Genomic DNA, 15,970 nt, shown 5'->3' on the forward strand with positions numbered 1-15,970 from the left:
TGACCGATTCTCTTTAAGTTTAGGAAACTTACTGTGGTTACTGAAAAAATTAATTTACAATATAATTTCCATAGTTCGACCTAAAATAATATATTAATTCAGTAATCTTAACCCTGTGTACATCCTCCCACAGCTAATCACTACAGTAATTGTTTGTGAAAGTATAACCGCTTCAATGAACAATCGTTTTTCTAACTCTTTACTCATAGAATTTATCAGAAACCGTTTTGAACAATATTCCGCCGAGCTCGGTAACAGTAATTTTATCCCAATTCAGGAGGAAACAATTGTGACTAACAATTACCTGTAATGGCTCATTTAAATACATGGCCTTTTAATTTTGCTCCTGCTAAAGAAACAGAAGAGTGAAATTAGTCTTGTAATTATTCTGGTATTATGAGCAGATTGCATTAGATAAGTGTTTGGGAGTTTGTGTAACTGGTTTGCATAATTACTTTGAGATAAATAGTTTTTTAAACTATTCCAGTAGTTGACTGTCACCATGGGTGGCCTCCATGTTTTCTAACTTTGAGAAGACTTTATTAGTTTTCTTTTAAGACTTAAAAGGGTTGTATGAGATTATTAAACATGGCTCCCTTCTTCAAAACAACACCACCTATTGTCCATGATCTGTGTCTGCGATTCCCACAGACTGCATCAGTATGTCCGCACAAGCATAGAACTTTGATGGACTTAAAGGGAACCTTTCACCAGATTTGGCAACTATAAGCTGTGGCCACCACCAGTGGGCTCTTATATACACTTATATACATTATAACATGTTGTATATAAGAGCCCAGGCTGCTGTGTGGAACGTAAAAATCACTTTATAATAATCACCTAACGGTCGGTGTGGTGCAAACCGGTTGGATGGGTGTTCTCCAAGTCCGGCACCTCCTCTTTCGGCAATCTTTGTTCTTCTTCTTCTAAAGCCTGGGTGCATGACGCATTCTTCGTCATTCCACACTAGCCGGCATTGTAGTGCGTTTGCACGGGACCTCAATGCCGGCGTGTTTACATGATGTAGAACGCACCATGCACCTAGGCATGGAAGAAAGAAAATAATTTTGTGACATCAGTGCTGTTGGTGAAAAACAGACTTGTCTCTATGCGGAACACACAGACACGCATGTGTGCCATACTGATACACGGTCATTGTGAAAACACTGATGTGTGCGAAGACCCACTGATTTTAATGGGTCTGCATATGTCTGTGTCTCCGGTATGTATGAAAACGGATGTCATACGTACTGAAATCAGTGACGTGTGAAGTAGGTCTAAAAGTGAGGTAGCAAGAGAAAGAGAAACTGGAGTGCATGTGAATTAGTGAAGACGGTAGCATGGAGGACATGCAGTCATCACATTCTGGATGTATTACTGGGAGGGACATAACAAAACTCTAAAGCCAGTAGAAGTTTAGCATATAAGACTTTAGATAAATTATCCCAGACATAATTGGACAGCATTTAAATGACCAAGTACTATCATAAATCTCTTAATCTTCCAGCTCCATGACGTATGTATCCATCACAGAGCAGTTATAAGGACGGAGCCCCCTTCATATAGGGCAGGTGCCGGCGTGTTAAAGGAAAGCTGTCACCAGATTTGTCCCTTATAAGCTGTGGTCACCATCAGTAAGCCCTTATATACAGTGTTCTAGAACACTGTATATACAGTATGTGTCCAGGCCACTCTGTATAATGTAAAAAACATCTTTTATTATATTGACCTGTGGGGCAGTCAGGTCAGATGGGTGTCACTGATCTTGATCCGGCGCCTCCTATCTTCTTGTGATTGCCATCTGCCTTCTCTGCTTTGTGTGGCTGATATGTCCTACGTCATCCACTCAGAGTCCGCTATTGAACTCTTGCGCACGAGCACTTCTCTCTGCCCTGCTGAGGGGAAAACAAAGTATTATAATGCACATGCACGGACATCCTTTGACCTTTCCTCACATCTGCACATTACAGTACTTTGCTCTGCTGGCAGCAGGCCAGAGAGAAATACACAGAAGCGCAATGGCAGACTTTGTGTACATGACTTAGGACACATCATCATTCACATGAAGCAAGGAGGATGGTAATGGAAAGAGAGGAGACACCGAACTAGATCGCACCGCAGATGAGTATAATAAAAGGTGTTTTTTTATGTTATACAGATCGGCCTGGGCTCTTATATACGGTATTCTAGAATGCTGTATATAAGGCCTGACTGGTGGTGGCCGCAGCTTATAAGGGACAAATCTGGTGGCAGCTTCCCGTTAAACAACTGGAACCTGCTTATAACTGCAGCGAGCGGAGTTAGCTCTGATTGCTGCTATTTCATTACTGAAATACCATGTCATTCCTGATCCCTGGTGCCCTCCCGCCCCCTTCTCATTTTGGAGGACTGATGGGATGCCATGCACCTTTGGATGTCTAGCTGGTGCTCCTTTGAATTTACTAGACAATATGATTTATATTATATACTGCAATGTGTAAATAGTGAACAATATTGTAAAAGCAATCAAAAAATGCAAGTTCAATTTCAATTTTGAGGCATCTCTATCAGTCTTATTTTATCTCCAATCATCTCATGTATTTCCATATAATTTCAGGTTGTGGAAATGGGAAATATCTGCATATCAACCGTCAAACATATAAAGTGGGATGTGATTATTGCTTGCCCTTGGTGAAAGCTGCAAGAAATCAAGACTATGAAGTAATGGCGTGTGATGGATTGTGTCTCCCGTATCGGGATGGATGTTTTGATGCCGTCCTTTCCATAGCTGGTGAGTTAAAGATTGCAATACTTGTTCTGTACTACAAGCATGCATAATGGGCTAGTTGACACAAATACTGATGTGAACCAAAGAGAAAAAGAGTATTAAGTGCAGCTAATGAAAATGTGTAAACACTTATGTGCATCGAATGGGAATAAAAGAATGACCAAAAAAGACCCATTGTGAAGTACAAAATAGTCATTTTATTATAATCAGAACCAGTCCCAAACGATGCCATACATAAAGGTGCACATAGTAAAGAGAAATGGAAAAAGGTCAAAGAGAGAGAGGAGGGTAGTGGAAAAATGGTCCTGTATATTAAAAGTGGACGAATTGACAGGAGGAATAGGTGCAAAGGAATAAAAATATGGTATACCACAGCGCATAAAGATCAAGGAGACACCTTAGAGTATAAATGCATACACACAGATTTTGCAGAAAAGTGCAGTAGTAAAGCGGTCAAAAAATACATCAAGATACATACAGTGCCTACAAGTAGTATTCAACCCCCTGCAGATTTAGCAGGTTTGATAAGATGCAAATAAGTTGGAGCCTGCAAACTTCAAACAAGAGTAGGATTTATTAACAGATGCATAAATCTTACAAACCAACAAGTTATGTTCCTCAGTTTAATTTTAATAAATTTTCAACATAAAAGTGTGGGTCAATTATTATTCAACCCCTAGGTTTAATATTTTGTGGAATAACCCTTGTTTGCAATTACAACTAATAATCGTCTTTTATAAGACCTGATCAGGCCGGCACAGGTCTCTGGAGTTATCTTGGCCCACTCCTCCATGCAGATCTTCTCCAAGTTATCTAGGTTCTTTGGGTGTCTCATGTGGACTTTAATCTTGAGCTCCTTCCACAAGTTTTCAATTGGGTTAAGGTCAAGAGACTGACTAGGCCACTGCAACACCTTGATTTTTTCCCTCTTGAACCAGGCCTTGGTTTTCTTGGCTGTGTGCTTTGGGTCGTTGTCTTGTTGGAAGATGAAATGACGACCCATCTTAAGATCCTTGATGGAGGAGCGGAGGTTCTTGGCCAAAATCTCCAGGTAGGCCGTGCTATCCATCTTCCCATGGATGCGGACCAGATGGCCAGGCCCCTTGGCTGAGAAACAGCCCCACAGCGTGATGCTGCCACCACCATGCTTGACTGTAGGGATGGTATTCTTGGGGTCGTATGCAGTGCCATCCAGTCTCCAAACGTCACGTGTGTGGTTGGCACCAAAGATCTCGATCTTGGTCTCATCAGACCAGAGAACCTTGAACCAGTCTGTCTCAGAGTCCTCCAAGTGATCATGAGCAAACTGTAGATGAGCCTTGACATGACGCTTTGAAAGTAAAGGTACCTTACGGGCTCGTCTGGAACGGAGACCATTGCGGTGGAGTACGTTACTTATGGTATTGACTGAAACCAATGTCTCCACTGCCATGAGATCTTCCCGGAGCTCCTTCCTTGTTGTCCTTGGGTTAGCCTTGACTCTTTGGACAAGCCTGGCCTCGGCACGGGAGGAAACTTTCAAAGGCTGTCCAGGCCGTGGAAGGCTAACAGTAGTTCCATAAGCCTTCCACTTCCGGATGATGCTCCCAACAGTGGAGATAGGTAGGCCCAACTTCTTGGAAAGGGTTTTGTACCCCTTGCCAGCCTTGTGACCCTCCACGATCTTGTCTCTGATGGCCTTGGAATGCTCCTTTGTCTTTCCCATGTTGACCATGTATGAGTGCTGTTCACAAGTTTGTGGAGGGTCTTAATTAGTCAGAAAAGGCTGGAAAAAGAGATAATTAATCCAAACATGTGAAGCTCATTGTTCTTTGTGCCTGAAATACTTCTTAATACTTTAGGGGAACCAAACAGAATTCTGGTGGTTTGAGGGGTTGAATAATAAATGACCCTCTGAATAAACTTTTCACAATTTAAAAAAAAAATAAAAAAAAAGAAATAACATTCTTTTTTGCCGCAGTGCATTTCACACTTCCAGGCTGATCTACAGTCCAAATGTCACAATGCCAAGTTAATTCCGAATGTGTAAACCTGCTAAATCTGCAGGGGGTTGAATACTACTTGTAGGCACTGTATATGCGCTGTGGAAAATTACCACACCTTACCCATGATATCACTCCAGAAAGCCGTGCATCCACCAGAAGTAAACAGGACCACCCCTACATGTTTCGTGCCATTGCTGGCACTTCCTCAGGGTGTGAAATACTGACCAAAATACACAATTGTGAATGACGCAATGGCTCAGCAGCTGTGCCCACACCAACAGTGACACGGAAAGTCTGCTGGAATGAGCAGGATCAGAGATTATTCCCATCAGGGATTGTTAATCCATCAGACGGCATGATCAATGCTGCCTGTGATAGTGGTTTTACTGCAGGAGAGCTTCCTCTGTAAGTCCATTACTCCATTGTAACACTACTATAACACAATCTTAGGGTGCCAAAGGGTTGACATTGCCGCCAAGGCCTCCACAATATGCCATACTTTTCCAGGCCCCGTATAAGGCAGCGCCAAATCGGCCACTTGTCAGTGCAACACATGATCAAAATATCACATGAGCAATCACAATTTGTATTACAACATAACTAAACACACATATGATAAAATTAACATGTTACTTAGTTCCCACAGTAATCAATGCAAAAATAAAATAAAATCAATGAAAGAAGTATTTTTTTCTATGCCTCCCAAAAACAGGAATAAAAAATTAATTTAAAAAAATGACTGTACGTTAAAATGATACCACCCAAAAAAAATCCAAAACATTTAACCACAAAAACCAAACCCTCATACTGCTCCAACATCATAAAAATATTGGGTTTTAGAATTTATAAACACAAAAAAGGGTTCATAGTATGCAAAAGTGAATTATAAAAAGACATAAATAAATACAATTTTCGTTGCTGTAATCGTAAACAAGTTAACAAAATTAATCTACAGTGTTTACAAAGCACAGTGACTACCAAGCCACGCAGTTGAGTTGCTATGGGGCCTCTGAGCTTGGGGGCCCAGTATTGAACAGCCTTATCCCCTTGCCCGACTGTCATTGATGTGTAAAGAGGTGGACGGTTGCTATTGCATTCCTTTTCCTGAAGACTCTAATCGTGGTATTATATTGTCATGTAGTGTAATTTTAATTATGTCCTGCATCTTTGTAAATAGTGTCATGACTTGTGATGGTAATGTGATGCACTGTAAAGTGTTCCTGTATAATGTATGGCATTTTTAGTAGTTACCAGTCTATAGGGTGAGAGATAGTTAAACATTGGGACTAGCTCACAATGGCAGGAGTTAGCTGATAGAGACAGAGACGGTTCCTTTTGGAAAGTCAATGTGTGACAGAAATGGACGTATATTCTGTAGGTCGTTGAGGCTGGATGCAGTGGGTGATCTGTGGTCGAAGAAAAAAAAAAAAGGAAACTATTGGAGATAGCGAGAGCCTGAAGTGTTGATGGAGACACATAACGCGAAATAACACTGAGGCTAGTGACCGGTCTTTTAACGAAGCGGCCCCAAAAGTTCCAGAGGACAGGGCTCTAGCAGTAAGGCCTTAAGCCTCAAAGGTAACAGGCGGAGACGGACTCGTACATGAGCATAGTCTGCTATCCCGGGCAGAATCTCCCCAAGCATTTGAGAGTGCAAGGCTCCTCTCTGGCGCTACTAGCTATGCCAATATTTCCCACCCCTACGAAGAGAAGAGACGTAATATACAGAAGCATCTGGGAACACAAGGCTATACTCTGGCCATAGGGACAAAACCCCTGATTTCCTCCTCTATGAGGAGATTGGATGTGAAGCCACAGGAAGGGAAAGTGACTGTCTTGAATTGGACTATAACATTAGGTTGACTTGTGCTGAGACTCACAGGAGCAGTAAGATCAGTGACAACCCAGCAGGTGTCTGAATATGCTCTGTAGACTTGAAAAGTGCTGGAAGATATGTGCCCTCTATCTGGTTGATAAAGTTGTTGATGAAGATGAATCGCTGAGTAAAATTATGTTGTTTGGTAGTGTACTTATGGAAACAAATCATCATCTGGTCCTGACCAGCCGACGTCAGTGACAACATGTGGGCTGCACAGGGAATAGTGCCCATACTTTTCAAGATCACACACACAGCCAGGACCCTGTCCTTCGTGTTGCAGGCCGGGCTGTCTGAAGTCAATCCCTCAACCATGACTACCACCCCGCGCCATTCTACAGATGTTTGTAATTTGTAACATCAGCAGCGAATGCATCAATATAGCCAAGAAGTGTGCCCACTTCAGAGAAACGTCTTCTGTCTGTGTGACGCCCTGGACTAGCCAGGTAGTTACAGATAACGCCCCGCACAACACCTGTCCCCTAAAAAGGTTACAGCAGCCAACCACATTAAAACCTAGTCACCTCCCTCAGGGCTTAATGGTCACACCAGGGGGTGGAGCCAGGTGGTTGGCCACGCCCACCGAGGAGTCCAGAGGAGAGTCAGCAAAACAGACAGATCAGTTTGTAGTGTTGAGGAGTAGAGTGCAGCAGAGCTGTGGTGACAGGTCAGCAGCGGAAACTGACAGGTGTGAGGGTCGTAGTCCGCACACCTTGACTAGGAGGCAGGCGGTGGCCTGGCCTGCAGGAGCCGGGAAGACAGCCAGGTGGAACTGTAAAGGACCGGGACAGGGTAGTGGCCCGCCGGTACCGAACCGGGAAACCGACTGGAAATCGTAGCACCAGGGGGGTACTCATACCCAGAACGAGGCCCAGAAGACACTGGACCACGTCGAATTTACTGATTGAGGTCTGGACCTTAGGTCCTTTCCCATCCCAAGTCCCTAAAGAAGGCAACAGCTCACCGAGGGGATAGAAAGCCACCGCACAGGCAGAGAGATCCCACGGGCCAGCGCCTGCGGGCAAACGGACTCCACCGACACATACACAGCCGGGGAGCGGACTCCCATTGCTGAGGCACAGGCAGTCTACACGAACATAACAAGGTGCAGGAGAAAGGCCAAGACCACCAACCCGGGTGGGGGACAAGATGCAGCCAGCTTCGGGCACCGACCACCATCAACTTTGTTTACAGAGACTTGCTGCCCAATTACCACTCTCCCCAAACGGGTCTCGGGGCCACCATCCCTGCCTACGGAGGGGTTAACATCTTGCTGCACGACCATCTCCCCCGGGTGCCCCCATAACTGCAGCGGTGGTGTCTACACCTTCACCACGTCCCGTGGGTGGCATCACGAACTCAAAACACGGCTCCGGCCATACACCTACCTAACCACCCTCATCGAGATTGCCAGCAACCCCTTGAAGAGGCGCTCGAGCCACCCACCAAACGAGCCCGGACCCAAGCAGTACATCTGCCCCAGCACTATAGACATTTTTTAATTTCTGTAATCTCACTGCAGCCAAAAAACAATGTGAAGGTAATGATTCCACACTGTGTGGGTGTTGTTTTAAAGGACCTGAGGATGTCGTGACCATGTAAGCAGTAACGTGTGTAGAGGATGAGGGTCCTAATTTGTGCTTCTAAACTGTGTATATAAAGGGAGTTTGTCGGCACAGAATGAATGTGCAAACCAAGCACTCGCTCTCAGTGCATCATGGCATGGCCAAACTGTTCAGTGCACCTTCTCACCTGCCTACCTGTTTTCCCTCATTCTTCCCCCTCCCCCTTTTTGACTGGCAGCTCTGGCTTCAGAGAAGGGGAGGAGATAGATGGAAAACAAGCAGGTGCCAAGGTGTATTTAAATGATAGACAGCCATGGATCCCCCCTTGGGGAGGAGGGGCGACATGACCAAGGGGGAGTTAGGGAGTGATGGGGTTAATAGGGACAGTTTGGTAGGCAGGCCTAATATGGCATTAAGGGGTGGTTTTAGCTTGGGAGGAAGAGGAGGAGTAGGGAAAGGGTTAGTCTGGGAGAGGAGGGGGTTACCTCCTCTTCTTCTTCCGGACGCCAAGGGATCAGCAGCACGAGGACCACCATGGCTGATCTCCAGGAACTTCAGCGCTTGATTGCAGCAGCCATTGCAGCGCACGGGCCCCTGGCAGTGCAGACCCACATCAGGGCTGCCGGGGTTAACCCGTCGGCGCTTGCCCCTCGCTCCCCCAGCCATGGTGTGCGCCAGTCGCGGCCCCCCCCGCAGGTATTCCCCGGGTGCGGGAGGGGGCGAGGAGGAGATGCCAGAGCCCCTCCAGGGACCCTCCGCAGTGGGCCGAGCAGCAGCGCAGTCCGGCTGCTGCTCCCAGCAGCAGCGGGAGGAATCTGCGTTCCAGCCACGGTGGTCGGGAGGTGGGAGTGGCCAGCGCGGGGCCTACTTCCGGTCCCGGCCTCCGGGCTGGATTTTCAGTGACAGCAGCGGCTCCAGGTCGGGAGCGCGCTCGGCGAGGGATGGAGGCCAGCAGTTCCCCCTGCAGTCGGCGGGGGGACCGAGGGGCTGCAGGCGGCGGTAGGTCCAGCGCCAGGGGGGGGTCTGTGGTGCCTGACCCTGGCGCGGCAGTGAGCAGGGGTGACGGCGTGAGCCATGCGGCGACCACCCGGTCACTCAGGACCGCTGTGCAGCCCCCGGATGTGGCGGTGTCCCGTGGGAGCGGGAGGACCCAGCGGCAGGAGGCCTGCAGCGGCCCAGGAGGGCCAGAGGCGGCGACGGCTGGGATCCAGAGCCGGGCGTCCATCAGTCCGCGTCCAGAGTCCCCTGGCAGTTGGCGAGGGGGTGGGCGCGGGCGCAAGAGGTCGAGGCCTGGGGTGCCGGCGTGGGGGACAGGACGGTCTCCTGGGCTGTCGCCCCAGGGCAAGAGACGGAGCGGGGACGGCACTGCCCACGCGGCGGCCCGGTTTGGCGGCCGTGGTGGGGGGGGTGCCGCGGCGGCGCCCCCCGGATGTCGGATGGAAGAAGATGTCAGCGGCGAGGATGAGGAGGTCGTGCTGTCGGAAGAGTCGGATGGTCGGCAGACGGAGGACAGCGAGGCAGCGGTATCGGGGGACGCTGAGCCGCGGTTGGGTGAGACGGCAGCGGGGGCGGCAGGGGCTGCGCTGGCAGGGAGTGTCGTCGGGGGCGGGAGGGCGGCTGTGGACACGGCGGAGCCCGGCGGAGTAGCAGTGTGGAGCCAGTTGTTGGGCCTGTTGCAGGGGTTGGCGGCGGTTGCCGGGGCTGGGGGGGGGGGGCGGCGCAGGCGCCGGCGGCGGCGTGGGTGGGGACGACAGGTCGGGGGGCGACGGCGGTGGGAGGGGGGGATGGAGCGGGCGCGGCGGAAGGGGGGGGCGCAGGGGGGAGTGCGGCGGAGGGGGCAAAGGAAAAAGAAAAGGAGAAGGAGGATGAGGTGGTGCGCCTAGATGATAGGGCTAAAAGCAAAGTTTATGTTTGTTTTGAGGGCCCGCTGGGGGCTCATTTAAAGAAGGAGGTGCGGGAAAAAATTTGGAAAGGGGAATATGTGGAGATTTTTTCTCTGCTTCCCCTGGAGAAATTTAATTTGGATAGGGTTAAGCCGAGCGACTCCAAAAAGGAGAAGGACGAGGAGGAAAAGCGCCGTTATAGGCTTATTCCTCGGACTTTTGCAAACTGGTTGCAAGCGTTTGCGATTTTGGCGAGCGTGGTCGGGGAAAATGAGTCGGAGCATTGTTCGGCCTTGTTTGGTTACATGGATGCGATAGGGGAGGATTATCGGGTTTATGGCGGGCTGGCGTGGCTGCGTTACGACGAGCAATTCCGGCAGCGGAAGGCGTTGCGGCCGGATATGCGATGGGACCATAAGGATATTTCCTTATGGATGCGACTGATGTCGGCACCGACTCAGCCCTTTCGGGGGGGTGCCGGGGGACCGGGGGCCGGGTCCCCGGCAAGTCAGAAAAAAGGTTTCTGTTGGCAATATAATGAGGGCCAGTGCAGGTTTGGAGCGGCATGCCGCTTTAAGCATGAATGCTCAGGTTGTGGGGGAGGACATAGCCTGTCCAAGTGCTTTAAAAAGGGGAAAGGAAAAGCGGGTGACGGGGTTGGAAAAAGGGATGACGCCGGTGAAGGTAGAAGCGATGACCCCCTTTTTAAATAGGTATCCGGACGGCGAGGCAGCGGCGTTGTTATGGTTTGGTTTTTCTGACGGTTTCCGTATCCCGTCGGCTGTTAGTCCATCGCCCCCGCCGTACCGTAATTTACGTTCTGCTCGGGATCATGCGGATGTGGTGGATGAGAAGCTGAGAAAGGAGGTGGTTTTGGGCAGAATGGGCGGTCCTTATGACGCCCCGCCGTGTTCGAAGTTGGTGGTTTCGCCGTTGGGGGTTGTGCCGAAGAAAGAGCTGAACAAATTTCGGCTTATCCATCATTTGTCTTACCCAGAGGGGTTATCGGTGAATGATGGCATTGCACCGGAGTTAGCGGCAGTATATTATGTGTCGTTCGACAAGGCGTTGGACCTGGTCAGGGCTGCGGGTCGGGGGGCGTTGATAGCAAAGGCTGATGTGGAAGCGGCGTTTCGGTTGTTACCGGTTCATCCAGATAGTCAGCATTTGTTAGGTTGCTGGTGGGATGGCAGTTATTATGTTGATCGCTGTTTGCCAATGGGTTGTTCAATTTCGTGTTCGTATTTTGAGGCGTTTAGTTCGTTTGTAGAGTGGGTGGTTCGGGATGTGTCTGGGCTTACGTCCATTATTCACTATTTGGACGATTTTCTTTGTGTTGGGCCGGCGGGTTCAATGGTTTGTGCGGGGTTGTTATTTGCGTTGCAGAAAGTCGCAGACAGCTTCGGGATTCCCTTGGCTCCCGATAAGACGGAAGGCCCGGCGCCTGTGATGCGTTTTTTGGGGATTGAGATTGATTCTATTGCCATGGAATGTAGGTTGCCGGAGGAGAAGGTTCGTGATTTGAGGGCCGCGGTGGCAGGGGTGAAGGCAGCAAAGAAGGTGCGGCTTAAGGTGGTGCAGTCCTTGCTTGGGAAATTGAATTTCGCTTGCAGGATTATGCCGATGGGGAGAGTTTTTGCGAGACGTTTGGCAACGGCGACGGCAGGTGTGCGGTCGCCGACACATTTCGTGCGAATCACGAAGGCGATCAAGGACGATCTTTTGGTATGGGATCAATTTTTGCAGTGTTTCAATGGCCGGGCCCTGGTGATGGAGAAGGTGGCGTCTAACGGGGCGTTACAGCTGTTCACCGATGCGGCTGGGTCGGCAGGGTTTGGGGCCGTGTTTCGAGGTCACTGGTGTGTGGGTCGGTGGCCACAGGCATGGCGGGAGAGCGGTTTGGTCAGGAATTTGGCTCTGTTGGAGCTATTTCCTATCATGGTAGCAGTGGAGCTGTGGGGGTCGCATTTTGCCGGGAGGAAGGTTTGCTTCCATTGTGATAACCAGGCGGTGGTGTTTGCTATTAACAACTTGTCGGCTAAGTCGGAGCCAGTGGTGGTGTTTTTGCGGCATTTAGTGTTGAGATGTCTGCAGCTGAATGTACAGGTGGTGGCAAAGCACATTCCGGGAGTTGACAATGGGGTGGCTGACGCTTTGTCTCGTTTTCAGTTCAGCAGGTTTCGGGCGTTACTGCCTTGGGCGGACGAAGTCGGAGTGGAGTGTCCCGTGGATTTATGGAATCTGGTGAGGCGGTGATTTCAGAATTGATTCGGAATTCGGTGACTGAGGTGACTTGGTGCCGATATGCTAAGGTGTGGGCTGAATGGGAGGAGTTGCTGGGTCGGATGTTTGATGGGGTAGGCGTGGATTACTTGGTGGCATTACTGGCGTTGGTGAGTGTGGATTTCTCGGCCGGGCGATCGGCGTCGGCCGTGGCGCATCAGGTGGCGGCGGTGGCGTTTTGGTTAAAAATGAGAGGGGAACAAGATGTTTCGCAGGATTTTCGGGTTCGACGGGCCTTGCGGGGCTTTTGCCGCGGTGTGCTGGAGAGGGACAAGAGGCGTCCCGTATCGTTTGGTTTGTTGAGGCGGTTGGTGGGGGGCCTGAGCGGCATTTGTGAGTCGGTTTACGAAACTGTTTTGTTTACAACGGCTTTCGGTCTTGCTTTTTATGGAGCTTTCCGGATCGGTGAGTTGGTAAGCCCATCCAGGGTGACAGGCGGCGGGTTGCTGCTTGAGGATGTGCGAGTGGGCGGTGATCAGGTGGAGTGCCGGATTAGTCGGTCGAAAACGGATCAGCTGGGCCGGGGTAGGTTGGTGGTGTTATACGCGGTCCCGGGGGAGGAGTTGTGCCCAGTGCGTTTGGTGGAGCAATTCATGGCCGTGAGGGGGGGTTTACCGGGCCCATTTTTGCGGCACGTGGATGGGTCCTTTTTATCAAGGTTCCAGTTTGTAGCGGTTCTGCGGCGTAGTTTGCGGAACGTGGGGGAGCGCCCGGAGGATTTCGGGTCGCATTCCTTTCAGATAGGGGCAGCTACGGAGGCCGCTCGTTGGGGCTTGGAGATGAGGTGGTAAAGCGTATTGGTAGATGGGAATCTTCTTGTTTTCGGCGGTACGTGAGGCCGCAGCTGTTGTAGCATTATGGTAACTTTGGTCTAGGTACAGGTGGTCTGGCGGTTTGGAAGTGGTTTATATATAAAAAGAAAAAAAAAAAAAAGAGGGGGTAATGTACAAGTGTTAGAGGACGGAGGTAGAATGTGTTTTCTGAGAGGCGTTGATGGTGGTGATGTTATTGGTTTTAATTTCTGTTTTCGTTGTCTTTCTTTGTTGTAGGGATGTGCCTAATCTGGATTCTGGGGCATTCCTTCGTGTTCTGGGGTGCTCGGCGGGCGGCGGTTCGCCCGAATGGTCGGCAGCTAGGGCTGGATCGTGGGCAGGCGACTGTTCGGTGGATCGGTGTTCGGGGCATGGAGTGGGGCAGGGTGGTCCCAGAATTTGGTCGTTATTGTAAGGTTGATCGGCCTCCGGATGTGCTCGTATTACACGTGGGAGGTAATGATCTGGGAGTCCGGGCGTCACGAGATCTGATCCGGGATATAAAGATTGACTTACTGCGGTTGTGGAAGCAGTACCCGGGTTTGATTGTCGTGTGGTCAGACATAGTGACCAGGTTGTCGTGGAGGGGGGCTCGGTCGGTGGAAAAGGTCAATAAGGCCAGGGCCCAGGTGAATCGGGTGGTTGCCAGGTTTGTGATCAGGAACGGCGGGATTGTGGTGAGGCACAGGGAGTTGGAGCCGGCAGATTGGCGGTTTCGGAGGGGTGACGGAGTGCACCTCAACGACATTGGAGTGGATTTATGGGCATTGGGCCTGCAGGATGGTGTTGAGCGAGCTTTTGGTGTGTGGCGGGTCCAGGCCACGTAAGGTGTCACGTGGTCTGTCCTGTGGCGGGGGGGTAGGTCTGGTCCAGAGGTTGGAAGTGACTGGTAACTGGACCGGAAGTCATTGTCTCGGTATGGTGGCTCTCGGTTCCGGGATGTGGCAGGCACGGGGTTCTGCCAAAGTGTGGGGGTGTCAATCCGGGGGTGATTGGCACCTCGTCTCTGGGTCGGTGTGTTGCGGCCAGGGGCAAGGGGAGTAGTAGTTATGGACTGGGCCTGCCCCCGGGAGGGTCATGTAATTGGCATTGTCTATTGTTATCTGTGTGTTGTTTTGGGTCGCCCGTTGGACGGCGTCCCTAAGGTGCTTAGTTTGTGAACAATAGGCAATAAAAGGCTGCTGTGGCCATTTGAACCAAGTTGCATGCAGTTCGTGTGTTTATTTATAGTATAAGGGGTTTGGTAACACAGACATCACGACCGGAGAATACTCCCTCAGCTGGTCAAGACAGCCATGGATCCCCCCTTGGGGAGGAGGGGCGACATGACCAAGGGGGAGTTAGGGAGTGATGGGGTTAATAGGGACAGTTTGGTAGGCAGGCCTAATATGGCATTAAGGGGTGGTTTTAGCTTGGGAGGAAGAGGAGGAGTAGGGAAAGGGTTAGTCTGGGAGAGGAGGGGGTTACCTCCTCTTCTTCTTCCGGACGCCAAGGGATCCCCGCCCACCCTCCCTTTTTGTGTTGTCATCTGGGGGACGTGGTTTGGGATGTTGGGATGCTATTTGTCACAGCGGCGGGGGGGTAGGTCTGGTCCAGAGGTTGGAAGTGACTGGTAACTGGACCGGAAGTCATTGTCTCGGTATGGTGGCTCTCGGTTCCGGGATGTGGCAGGCACGGGGTTCTGCCAAAGTGTGGGGGTGTCAATCCGGGGGTGATTGGCACCTCGTCTCTGGGTCGGTGTGTTGCGGCCAGGGGCAAGGGGAGTAGTAGTTATGGACTGGGCCTGCCCCCGGGAGGGTCATGTAATTGGCATCGTCTATTGTTATCTGTGTGTTGTTTTGGGTCGCCCGTTGGACGGCGTCCCTAAGGTGCTTAGTTTGTGAACAATAGGCAATAAAAGGCTGCTGTGGCCATTTGAACCAAGTCGCATGCAGTTCGTGTGTTTATTTATAGTATAAGGGGTTTGGTAACACAGACATCACGACCGGAAAATACTCCCTCAGCTGGTCATAGCCCAGCCATGATGCATCAAGCACTTGTACTTGGTTTGAACAGTCATTCTGTGCTGACAGACTCTTTGTTATTTGTGTGTACTTCAGACACCTTTAGAAGTGTGAGGCATTTGTGTTTATATTTACATTATGGCTGTAGTAGAGCTGTGTGTGTATTTAAATATATACATACATTAGGGTTGAAGCAGAATGGTGTATTTACTATAGTTGTAAAGAAGGGAATTTTGTTACTTACCGTAAATTCCTTTTCTTCTAGCTCCTATTGGGAGACCCAGACGATTGGGTGTATAGCACTGCCTCCGGAGGCCACACAAAGCAATTACACTAAAAAGTGTAAGGCCCCTCCCCTTCTGGCTATACACCCCCAGTGGGATCACTGGCTCACCAGTTTTAGTGCAAAAGCAAGAAGGAGGAAAGCCAATAACTGGTTTAAACAAATTCTCTCCGAGTAACATCGGAGAACTGAAAACCGTTCAACATGAACAACATGTGTACCCGAAAAACAACCAACAATCCCGAAGGACAACAGGGCGGGTGCTGGGTCTCCCAATAGGAGCTAGAAGAAAAGGAATTTACGGTAAGTAACAAAATTCCCTTCTTCTTCGGCGCTCTATTGGGAGACCCAGACGATTGGGACGTCCAAAAGCTGTCCCTGGGTGGGTAAAGAAATACCTCATGTTAGAGCTGCAAGACAGCCCTCCCCTACGGGGAGGTAACTGCCGCCTGCAGGACTCTTCTACCTAGGCTGGCGTCCGCCGAAGCATAGGTATGCACCTGATAATGTTTG

The 15,970-nt window shown here is 50.0% G+C and overlaps 1 protein-coding gene across 1 annotated transcript in view; it reads left to right on the forward strand.

The window, feature by feature from the left end:
- Positions 1-15,970, forward strand: part of LOC142290635 (putative tRNA methyltransferase 9B) — a 52,456-nt gene that overhangs the window by 18,765 nt on the left and 17,721 nt on the right. Inside the window, exon 3 of the mRNA XM_075334607.1 lies at positions 2,597-2,770. Within this exon, the coding sequence (XP_075190722.1) occupies positions 2,597-2,770 (174 nt within the window). The remainder of the gene's footprint in view (positions 1-2,596; positions 2,771-15,970) is intronic.

Source organism: Anomaloglossus baeobatrachus, chromosome 2, assembly GCF_048569485.1.
Source record: "Anomaloglossus baeobatrachus isolate aAnoBae1 chromosome 2, aAnoBae1.hap1, whole genome shotgun sequence".
Lineage (NCBI taxonomy): Eukaryota > Metazoa > Chordata > Amphibia > Anura > Aromobatidae > Anomaloglossus > Anomaloglossus baeobatrachus.